The 12,053-nt window shown below is 42.9% G+C and overlaps 2 protein-coding genes across 2 annotated transcripts in view; both read left to right on the top strand.

Annotated features, from left to right (window-relative positions):
- LOC119436688 (60S ribosomal protein L28) overlaps positions 1–12,053 on the top strand; it is a 420,941-nt gene that overhangs the window by 245,753 nt on the left and 163,135 nt on the right. The window lies entirely within an intron of this gene.
- Positions 950–12,053, top strand: part of LOC119436689 (putative methyltransferase C9orf114) — a 40,251-nt gene continuing 29,147 nt past the window's right edge. Inside the window, exons 1-5 of the mRNA XM_037703652.2 lie at positions 950–1,115; positions 1,289–1,319; positions 1,890–2,092; positions 10,851–10,921; positions 11,484–11,772. Of these exons, the coding sequence (XP_037559580.1) occupies positions 1,068–1,115; positions 1,289–1,319; positions 1,890–2,092; positions 10,851–10,921; positions 11,484–11,772 (642 nt within the window). The 5' untranslated portion in view covers positions 950–1,067. The remainder of the gene's footprint in view (positions 1,116–1,288; positions 1,320–1,889; positions 2,093–10,850; positions 10,922–11,483; positions 11,773–12,053) is intronic.

Genomic DNA, 12,053 nt, shown 5'->3' with positions numbered 1-12,053 from the left:
GAAGGCGAACCATTTCATCACCGATGTAGCGGCGTCATACGATAATTAGGTACATGAAGCTGCAGCATCAGTTTCTACGTTTGATGCTGTAACTTTCGTTTCCGTTGTTTCTTTTCAGCTCCGAAACACTTAAGGCTAAGTCGGAGTACATGCAAGGGGCTGCCAGCGCAGTTTGCAGGTTCATCCCAATACCCCAAAAATCATTCGAATGGTAAGAGTCATTCGTCACCTCATATTTCAAGCATCTGTCATCAATAAAATGCTTGACCTTGTTCACGTCTGCAAATCGCGGCGAGACGAATGGATAAGTGGCCTGTGTAATAGAGCATCGTCTGCTTAACTTCGCATTCGGCCTATATCTCGCAGAGGGCGCTACAGTCGCAAACTCCCGTTTTGTGGCTCGCACTTTCGTCTAGGAGCGAAACGTGAAATTTGTGCGGTGTTTGGCGTAATTTCCGCTGCACTGCCAGGGTGGCTCAGCTGAACGTACCATTATACAATTGAAGCTATTCAGGCGGGAGCGTAATAGCTGACGACAAAGGCTTGTCCCCCCTCTGACGTCATGTGAGCAACATTCGCAGCGCCGCCATCGGTAGTGCACTTACTTTCACTGCTGTGTGCTAGTGAAGTCAAACACCTGGTGCGGCCGTGTATTTGATACTTCTTGTTAGCGCCTTTACTGCAAATGAAATAAACCTTACTCGGTTGTTTCTATGACTAATTTTTTTGTGATTTTACGCTAGCAGAAATGATGGCTACATTTTGGCTACAAGCTGCTGATGCCCGCATGGAGGTAAAAAATTTTCCTTTCTCCATGGTAGGGTGGCTAGAATTCTAGTACCAATTTTAGCCACCCTATCCAAAGGTATGCCCTATCCATGGATGCCCGACTAGGGTGGCCCAAAAGCCCAAAATAGCCACGCTATTCGTCTGTTTTGGCTAGGTGCCATCTGGCAACACTGGTGGTGTTTTGTGGCATGGTCGTATGTAAAGTTGTTCTGTGCTTTTGACGTTAGCGCGACCTTCGGTTCGTTGTTGAACTGGTGTTGTGTTTATTCTCAAGAACAATGAAAAGACAGAGCTCAGGCAGTAGGACTTATGCAAACGAGGATGAGGTTCGTACAGTGCGAACGAAAATGTGTTACACGGCTTTGTGGAACTCTTCATGACTGCTAACCGAAAGACTTTACACGTGTCGATCAACATGCTATAGCACTAGTGTGCTAGTGTGTAGTACACACCCGCGAAATCGGTTTGTTGTAAACATTGTGCTTCTTTTCCTTTCCAGCCCTGCAACTGGAAAAAATGGCGTGTAGAGAGTGAGTGCAACGCTACCCTTAACTGTTCGTGCTTGCCTTCTGGAGCTGTTATACTAAGAAACATCGATGCCAATAGAGTCCGCAAACAACGTGTTGTCAGCTCAGAAATAACATTGGTTAGGAAATATGTGCCCGTAATGTATTCCAACAATTGTTGTTTCGAAGCAGAACCGCCGTCATCACGTTTCTTAGTGGAGTGTTGACCAGCGTGTTGTCCAGTGTGACAGCGCCCGCATCTTGCACCGTTGTTCCAGGAAAATTCGTCCTTTAACACAGTATTTTGCTGGGATAGATAGTGCATATCGAATGGTTCGGCCAGCATAATGTTACACAGGGACGAGTTAGCGAGTTTATCAGTGGTGGTAATATTTTTTCTGTCCCTGTGTAACATGATGCTGGCGGAACCATTCATTTCGTTCCTACGTGCTTACTACGCATTAGTTCAAGCACTGCAGTCGAGATGCTTTGAGCACAATTTTTTCTTCTTCTAAAGGTTCGAAGACGCATGCATTAATTACATTCGTATGCATGGTGACTCTACGTAACCTGTACTTTCTTATTTTGCCTTAGAAAAGCAGCAACTTCTCAAATGGAGGGAGGAAAGACTCATCAAAAAGCTCGAGAAGGACAAAGTGAAGGAATCCGAAGAGCAGCTCACCTCGTCCATGGATTCTGAATCGGAAGGCCGGAAGTACACCGTCAGCATAGCAGTTCCGGGTTCCATTATGGACAATGCTCAAAATGCGGAATTGCGTACTTACTTGGCAGGCCAGGTGAGGGAACAGATAAGCAAAGTTGTGAGCACATGGCATCCTTATACAGAATACTGTGATGGACCTCAGCCCGCACCTATTGTATACATGCCATTCACATTGGTGCTGTTATTTCTACCGGTTTCCTTTTATGTACCCTGGCCCGGGAATTGCATTATCTAGTACTAGGTGAACTGTTGAAATGGTAAAGGAACAGTAAACACAGACAAGAAATGCATAGTGAGAGCTCTGAATATGGAATTCAAGCCTGGGCCAATTTTTGTTCTGTGTTTTCACCAGCAGGCTTTTTCCTTACATTCAAGTTCTGATAAGAGTCATGATCTTTCACCCTTACAAAAGTTTTGAAGACACAGCACACATGACAGGTGTTGTCACTGGGCCAGTCACTGAAGCTTCTGTGTAACCTTTGGTGCTTCAGGACTGAAAAGATTCCCACCCTCTTGAGAGCTTCAAAGGATTGCAGTGGGTCTGGAACACAAACACACAAATGCATTTATTGTGCGTGTGCTTCTGGGTTCGCTGCCCCTGCTATATATTTATTTACAGATACTGCAATCCCCAAAGGGATTTTAGCAGGGTGGAAGTACAATATATCAGCGTACAAATGCAGGCAACAAAACAAAGCAATACGGAGTACGTTGCTTATACTACAAACAGAATCGGTTTGAATAAACGTAGCAAAAAGAAATGAACGAGGTCACATTTGAGCTTGTAGCCCAATCAACAGATGTTAGCCGCAAATAAAGACAACGAAGGCTGAGTAACTTCTATATTAGTCAAATTATTCCATTCAATCACAGTCCTAGAAAAAAAGGAATATTTAAAACAATTATTTTTTACGCGGAATGGTGTCACTGTTAGTTGATGCCTTTGTCTTGTGGCATACCCGGAAGAAAATGTAATTATATCAGAGATGTTAATTAATGTCCATTCACAAGCTGATATAAGAAGTTTAGTCGGGAAACTTGATTGCGCTCTGTTGGTGCAGGCAAGTTGGCTTGTTTTAGGAGTTCTGTTACTGAGGTATGGGAGAAGTTATTGTAAATGAAGCGAACTGCCTTTCCCTGCACCCGTTCGAGCTTTTTGATGTTAGTTTGCGTAAACGGATCCTAGATAATAGCTGCATAATCTAGCACTGGGCGTATAATTGTTTTATACGCTAATAAGCGAAGGGACACGTGAACAGCTTTAATGCTCTCCTAAGAAAAAACAATTTACGATAGGCATTAGTGGTTACTTTATCGATGTGCCGATTCCATTTGAGGTTGTTAGTTATCCACAGGCCAAGGTACTTGTATTATGTTACTTCAGCTAGAAAAATATTCTTAGCCGAGTAATTGAAACTAAGCTTATTCTTTTTGTGAGTAATGTACGTAAAAACAGTTTTCTCAAAGTTCACTGACATCTGCCAATCTTCACACCAGGCAACTATCTTCTGAAATGCATCATTTAGTAATACTTGATCCGAGGGGTTGTCTATTACTGAATATAAAACACAGTCGTCTGCTTATAATTTGATTTTAACAGGAAGATCATTTACAACATTGTTTATATACAACAGGAAGAGGAGCGGCTCAAGAACCGAGCCCTGGGGAACGCCAGAGTCAACGGAGAGATTATTAGAGTCGTGATTCTTAAAAGTAACGAATTGTTTACGTGCACAGAGGTAATCTGAAATCCAGTTAATCAGCCTATGATTTAAGAATTTTGTTTAATTTGTGGCGTAGTTTATGATGAGTGACTATCAAAAGCTTTGGAAAAATCCATAAATATGGCGTCTCTGTTTAGCATTGTTTATATTATTTGCGAAGTTATGCACTGTTTGTACCAGTTGGGGGTTATTGTTGAATAGGCGTTTCGGAATCCATGCTGATGGGTTGTTAGAAAGTTGTTTCTCAAGGAATTCCGACATGTGTTTGTGAATGATGTGTTCCAAGAGTTTGCATGCAGTTGAAGTTAATGAAATAGGGCGGTAGTTCTGAATGTGCTGCTTATTTCTGGTTTTGTGGAGTGGCTTAACTCTGGCGGTCTTCCATTCGCTCGGCACTTGGCCTAATTGCAAGGATTTCACAAAGAAAACATGTAAATATTTGGACACCCATTCCGTATAGCGTTTAAGAAAACCATTCGGAATATCATCTGGGCCAGAAGATTTTCTAATATCTAGATTAAGTATCATATTAAAAATGCCCTGTTCAGTTAACATCAGGTATAGGAGGCAGGACTGCGTCGTAGTACAGTAAAATGTCATTATCTCGAGTAAAACAGATTTAAAGTGCGCATTAAATAGGTTTGAAATTTCCTTGTTATCATGAGTCAACTTGGGGGGGGGGGGGCATTCACGTCAAACACATCACACTCTTCTGATTTAGGACTAATGCTCTTCCAAAATTTCTCAGGAGCCGATGCGATGTAACTTGGCAATAAGTCGCCCTAATAGCCCTGCCTATCGCTATTGACTTGGTCCTTAAGCTTTGAAGTTAATTCACTGACTTCATTACCAGGAGCCGATGCGATGTAACTTGGCAATAAGTCGCCCTAATAGCCCTGCCTATCGCTATTGACTTGGTCCTTAAGCTTTGAAGTTAATTCACTGACTTCATTACCATTGCAATGCAAATTTTTCTTTTTCATTGTTTTCTTTAATCGTTTTAGCCGTCTTCTCAACTGGAGCACCTCACGAGAAATCCAGAGGTTTTTATGTTCTTTTTTGTAATTTGCGGTACGAAAGAGTTAATACAGTCATTTATAATATTTTAAAACCTGATCCAAAGCTCATTTACATCGCATCTGCTGTTTTCAAACTCATTAAAATAAAATGCGAGAGTATCAATAATTGAAACGCCATCTGCCCGAGAGAAATCGGGGAACGATAAACATTGCAATTTTTTATCAAGTGCAGTATTGCTTAGGGTTAGTAGCACGGCTTGGTGGTTGGAAATTCCTAGAAAAGTACCTCGCAGCTTGTTCGAGCATCAATGGATCCGCTGACAAAGAATAAGTCCAAAACAGACTTAGAAGGTCCCTGAATTTTGGTATAGTCCTGCACAACTTGAAGCAGATCATATGTAAAGCAAATGTTTAGCATGGCTTCTCCAACAAGATCGTGTTTTGTGAGCGTGAATGTTGGCCTGTGTATGTTAGGCAGATTAAAATCCCCTGAAAGGATAATTCGGTCATTAGTCTTTATATTGGCTCGCAAATATTTATCTAGTTCATCAAACATGGAAACTGGAGTGTTTGATGGTCTGTATATAGCACCTATAATGTACCTGATGCCATTGTAATACATTTGACTAACGATACCTTCAACATTTGGTATATTCGGCATTCGCAGGATGTTAAGTGACGACTTGAATAGGATACTGACGCCTCCACCTCTACCGTCTCGATCTTTCCTAAACGCACTGTATCCAGATGAAACAAGCGCGCTATCATATATCGAGTCACTTAGCCAGGTCTCTGTTAGAATTGTGACGGCAGGATCATGTGAAAGGACAAGAGCCTCCAACTCTACAACCTTGTTAATTACGCTCCTAAATTTAATATTTATTATCTTTAGAAACTGGATGTTAGGGTTCTGGTGTCAGTCAATCCTTGCCTTGGTTATCTGAAATCGTACATTTTTCCCTTCATCCCAACCGAACAAGATATTATTGATGCTCAACTTATAATAAGCAAGTTTTACTTTCGTGCCATTTGCTTTCTCTCCTGCCGTGCTTAATCGTCGTCACGTGGGCATCATGAGGCAGGGTTCATCGGGACCACCTCAGATGTCGATAAATGCCGATGTTGCTGTGTCATGCCCAGGAAAGTAGTCCACGTGTGTCGTCGCCGCGGAACCGTCATGCGCCGTTTGCAGGAATCCGAGGAAAACCTGGATAGCGAAGCAAAGCGGGTTTCTAAGCATGTTGCTGCCAGCGCTGTTGCCAAGCCCACTGATGGAGAGCTAGCTCGATCGGTTTCCTATAGCCGGAGAATGGACCACGTGACATGACGTAATCGTCGTCGGCATTGGAGCGGGCATCATGACGCAGGGTTCATCGGGACCACCGCAGATGTCGATAAGTGGCGATGTTGCTGTGTCGTGCCCAGGAACGTAGTCCACGTGTGTTGCCGCCGGGGAACCGTCATGCGCCGTTTGCAGGATTCCGAGGAAAACCCGGATAGCGAAGCAAAGCGGGTTTCTAAGCATGTTGCTGCCAGCGCTGTTGCCAAGCCCACTCCATATGCCTGATTCCAGTACATTATCGTTTACAAACACTTGAGCGTGTGCGAGAGTTGGACAGATGGTGGAAACAAGATCCTTTTTCTTCACCGATTGTACATTTTTCCTTCTTATTCTTTTACTTGCCCTTTCTTTCACACCTCAAGCCACTAACCACATTTGCCTTGGGGATGAGCTAGTCACCCTCTGCTACAAGTCTGTTCAATGGTGCGGGGGCGTCACTGCAGCATGGGTGCCTTACTGCCATGAATGAACACTACACACACACTATTAACCTGCTGATGCATGTTCTACTCTCAGAGCTGTTGGTGAAATAAGTTTAGCAATTCAACAACACTTTATTGTACAATTGTCTTGTTCTGTATTTATGGCTCACAGATTTCAAGTGCTATGTGAGCAGTCCAAATGAAGCTTTATGCTTTTTGGTGGACACACTGTGCATGGGAATTCCTGCCAAAGTAATTCTGTGTGTGTTTATATTTGTAACTTGTTGACAAGTGATCCTAAGGAAAGTTTATTTTGTTGGATTTTTCTACAAGGCTTGCCTTTCTTGATATTCATCCTGAAAGTTGTCACTCAGTGTGGCTAATTCTACATTCTCGAGTGGGAATACCAATGCAAATGTGCGAGCCGGAGTGATGCAGTTGTGAGATACAGTATAACCTCATGTTATTTAGGTTTTCCCAGCTCTTATATTTTGAAGCACTGGCCCTGTTTAGTTTCCATAGGGTCATGTGTATTAGCTTTCTGTTGGCTTTGTCAAAAAACGAACAGCACACTGCCGATGTGGACTTGTCTGTCGGTGGCACCTACAATCACCGCCATATGTTGCTGCTGAAAACGATCACTTTGCGGAACCTGCTGTGCGGCACTGATGGATCGCCATTGCCGTGTTCAGATTGTTGCCGGTTGCTAATATCAACATGGCTCGTGAAGTCGAGAGGTGCATGAAGGCATGAGGGGTTGTCCCCCAACCCTGTTCGCAGAAGTCTGACTTTCAATACCTTGTGCAATGACATTGATATACAAGGCTGCTTGGCAACTGCAGAAAGGTTGCAAGTCTTAAAAAGACGTCATCGAAGGTTTTACTCAAGCGTCGGGTGGAAATTAAAAGCTTGCACCTGCTAATCCTCCCTAATTCATGGTAAAGTTTACAAATTTGGGCTTGTTTTACAAATTTATTAACGTTGTGTCAAGTTTTATGAAAAATAAATTCAGTTTGCAAAAGATTTGCTCCTCAGTTTCCAAACTTGCAGGGACAAGGACGCCAATGAGGTACTTGGCTTTGAGCAAGTTCCCGAAGCAGGCGATATTGGCAACAGAACATTTTGCTTTTAAAGTCACTGTAATCTATAAAAATATAATGTGTTGCTTGTCAGTCTCTGCTGCTCTAAGTTTGCTGCTGCTTTTGTGCTGCACCTAAAAGTAAAAGACTGTAATGAAGTACATATCTATCCCTTAAAAGGCATGTGCTCAGAGCAAGCATAAAGAAAAAACACCTGCATACAACAACCCCTCCCTACCTCTCCTCGATGTTGTGTCCAGGGATTTTACGAAATTTAATGTTTGCAGGTATGCAAGCTTCATTTAGTCTGATTCACAGCTACAAGCGCTCCAAAGAAGTGAACGTTCGTCCTAACTGCTAGGCAGCAATAAAGGGCTTTACTGAGAAGGTTTTCATAGTTGGCTTCCTATTCAACTTCAAGTAAGGTTTTGAGCAAGAGTAGTTTCTTGCTTCATCTGTAGTCCTGCTGCAAGTGTTATCCAATGTTAAGTTTTCTTTTATCATTTTTGTGGTCGCCTAAAAAAAAATTCAGAGCCCTTCCACTACTGTGAAGATATAAGCCAGCGAAGCTGTGACTATGGTGGGTCTGCTATAGTGAATTTTTACCCGCCGTGGTTGCTCGGTGGCTATGGTGTTGGGCTGCTGAGCACGAGGTTGCGGGATCGAATCCCGGCCACGGCGGCCGTATTTCGATGGGGGTGAAATGCGAAAACACCCGTGTACTTAGATTTAGGTGCACGTTAAAGAACCCCAGGTGGTCCAAATTTCCGGAGTCCCCCACTACGGCGTGCCTTGTAATCAGATCGTGGTTTTGGCACGTAAAACCCCATAATGTAATGAAATTTATCATTATTGACTATATTGAGAGTTTTCGGTGTGTTTGTCAAGGAGCAAGGACACCGGCATCTTGTTTTCGCCCGGCGCGATTGCCAAGTAGTGTGTTTGCTGCGCCAAGTCCGCCCCATTGTCATAGACTAGCGTATGAGCCACAGCGTTCATAGCCGCGGCACACTGCACGGCATCATCAGGATCCTGATGTCAAGATCCTGGCACATGTGGTTAAATGAGTGTACATCCCATAGCGAGTACAAAGGCAAACTGCTGATAACAGCGCTAGCGCAATCTCTACGTCACGAGACAAAGGGGCACAACGATTGGTGGGACGTGCTGCCGCCGAGTATCGCGACACTTGTGAAAGAAGCATCTGTGGTGGCGAAAGGTATAACAATGGGCCATCCGTCATCTGTTTTGTCACCTATGCTAAGTCACAACTGGCGGGAAACCGCCACATACATGGATGCAAAGCAAATGCTTATGATGATAGTTTTTTCTAAATGTGGACACGATCTTGGGGAACCTACCCCTTAACAGCTTCACTGTAAAATGTATCAGTGGGGTTCTACTGTGGTTGGTTCTTCTATTCAGCAAACAAGAGTAACAGCTTAACACAATGAGCTGTTGCATTACTCTGGGGTGCATATTTGTGCTGCCATTCCTGCCTTAGAATGCAAAATTAGTCGTACTGGGTGACAAATTTGGGGATGAATATTTTTGAAGACCCATGTTGAAAAATCAAACAAAATGAACTTTGTTTATGATGTGCTTGTTTTAAATTTGCAATGTATGCTGTAAACACAAAATTTATTAGGTTAGTGAGCTTTAGCTAAAGGGCCACAGAAACACAGCAAGAAAATATCCCTGAAATGCAGAGAATGTTGCTGTGAAAGTATGGGCCAAATAATATTTCACTGCACACAGCAGGTAACCTGCAGTCTCACATAGATTTCTTTCTCTCTTGTGGGACTTTAGAAACTCCTGCTTTTTATTCCACCTTGGACAGCATCAGCACTGATGTAACATGAAGTGCAATGGCTTATAGATGCTCTAGCCATGGGGCACATGCATGCACACTGATCCAGATTATCTAAGGGGAAACAGCAGTTAACACATCTTGACCATTCTGTCACTGCCCTTTTTTTTTCTGCCCCCATATGCTTTTGTCAGATACCAGCCTGGAAGGACTATGGTGAGATCATTGTGGGGGAAAAAAAAGTGGTAAGCAGGATGTTGCTATCAATGCTGCCCCAGCTGAGAGGAACCAATAAGTTGAGGGGAATGGGGAAAGTAAACATTGCGCTCATATCCATTCATACTAGGTCTTTTTCAAAAATTTTTACGAGGATATATTTCTCGAAAGGCCATGCACTCGTACTAGGGGTGATTTGGGGTCCCTTTAATTATACATTTCCTGACTATGAATTTCCTGCACACAACGTGTTCACTAAAGAGCTTGAAGCATTTGTGCAAGCTGCATGTGCGTAGCTCATATAGTGTTTTAAAATGAAATTAGTTAAAGGTTAACTTTGAAGGCACAGTATGGATTTAGACGTTTATTTTCATCTTGATATGACTGCTAGTCCCCAGTCAAAATGTCAATGAAGTAACCATTTCCAAATTACTCCCTTGCTGTGTATTATTGTGGCATCAGTTGATGGCTTTTCTATACTCGTGGACAACTTTCTGTGGCAATGAAGGGAAAGCTACGGAGGCAAAGCGTGCACAAGCGAGAGCGCTTCTGAAAAGAGTCCCTCGTTTTAAACCACGTTGGTTTAGGCTGGGGAAGAGAGAAACATAAACAGCTTATCAGCAACAATTAAATAAGACAGAACACACTACTGAGCGTAAAAGTTTACTTATTTTGTGGCTTTTCCCTTCCGCGTCTGGGCAAACGCGAAACCGTCGCACGTGAAAGCTGCGTCGATTCAGCGTCCGTTCCGAGCAACCAAAAGCACTGTCAAACGCTGCCGGACTACTTGGCGCGATAATACATGTGCAGCATCCACGCGCCCGTAGCTTTCCCTTCATTGCCACAGAAAGTTGTCCGCGAGTATAGTTTGTTATATATAGCAGTTCGCTGCAAATGTCTTGATTTATTCATTTAATATAAACTACTTGTACAGCTGTGGAAGCAGAATAAGTGACACAGTTAGTGTATTGGCTATGCTTATTTCTTTTGACTGCTGCTGTTTTTTTCATTCAATCAAAATTTGTTTGTCTGTCATATTTCAATGAAAAAAATATGCAGGAAACCATACTAACACATGCTGGCATGTTTCACTTTTTTCAAACCTTGCACCATGCTTTCAAGGTTCATAATTGAGTGAGCTCGTATACTGATATCTGTGTTTACTTGTACAAGACTTTTTTTTAAAGCTCATGTTCCTTTTCTCTTTTTACCTCTCTAGATTGCAAGGGCTGCAGTCGTTTTTTGTGTGGATGAAATCGTTGTCTATGACGACGATGGCTCAACTACACGGTATGTTTGCAGAGTTTGGACAATGCCTAAAATGCATCTACTTGTAATGATAGCATTTACTTTGGACACAATGACTGCAACAGCCTCTTAGAAGAGAATCTTTCTAGTCCCTTTTCATTCTTTACCTCATGTTGAGGCACGTTACAAAGCAACGTAAATGAATGTGGCAGTAATCATGGATTCAACACCATTTGACCATGTGCTGCGAGAAGAGACAGCTACATTCATGTGATCAAGAAAAAAGCACCTAGCTCACTCCTATGCACACTAAAAGATTTCTAACTGGTTTGTTTTAAATTGAGCCATCTAACATGTCTCTCAGCATCACATGCTCTGTTGTAACCATGCTTTGCTTGACAGCATTATCAAGCATGGTGCCATTCACTCTTGCAGAAAAACGTAGTTGGAATTATTAGCACACAGATGCTACATTTCGTCTCTGTCTCAACAAGAGGTAAACCAATGATGATATTCTATTGTGGGAGAATTTCTTTGTCGTTGTGCACTGTATGGTTCAAGTAGTAATGTGCAAAAATCTCGGCGGTACTGGTACTGTTTGCAGTGGTAAGAATGGGGCTACTGTGGATGGAGAATTTGGTGGCCTTGCAAAGTCTGGTCAAGGGGTGGTGCAGTTGGCACGTGTGCTACAGTACCTCGAGTGCCCGCAGTACCTCCGCAAGCATCTCTTTCCCCTGCATCGCGACCTGCAGTTTGCAGGGTTGCTCAACCCACTGGACTGCCCACACCACCTGCGTGCCACTGAGGAGAGTCCATACCGTGAAGGAATTGTGGCACGGCTGCCTGTTAAAGAAGGTAGTGGGTCTTATGTCAACTGTGGGCTTAACAAAGAGGTAGGGTCATCCTTCCTTGTTATTAGGGCCATTTTCTTAGTTCCAACACACTGTTTATGTTGCAAATTCTTTGGTACAGCCTGTTGAAAAAAAAAGAGAGAGAGGCAGTTGGCTGCTGCTGCTGCCAAAAGATGACTAGCCTCTTTTCTTTCTTTCATTTTTTTTTTTTTTTTGGAACTGGCTGTACATCAAAGATTATGCTAGCTTGTCTGAACATTCTGCTGACAAGACATTGAGAATTGCTGCTATGCACCCTACAGGGCATACATCTTAGTAGCCTT

The sequence above is a fragment of the Dermacentor silvarum genome, chromosome 1, assembly GCF_013339745.2.
Source record: "Dermacentor silvarum isolate Dsil-2018 chromosome 1, BIME_Dsil_1.4, whole genome shotgun sequence".
Lineage (NCBI taxonomy): Eukaryota > Metazoa > Arthropoda > Arachnida > Ixodida > Ixodidae > Dermacentor > Dermacentor silvarum.
Note: the sequence above shows the minus strand (reverse complement) of the source record. Positions and strands in the feature narration are given on the sequence as shown.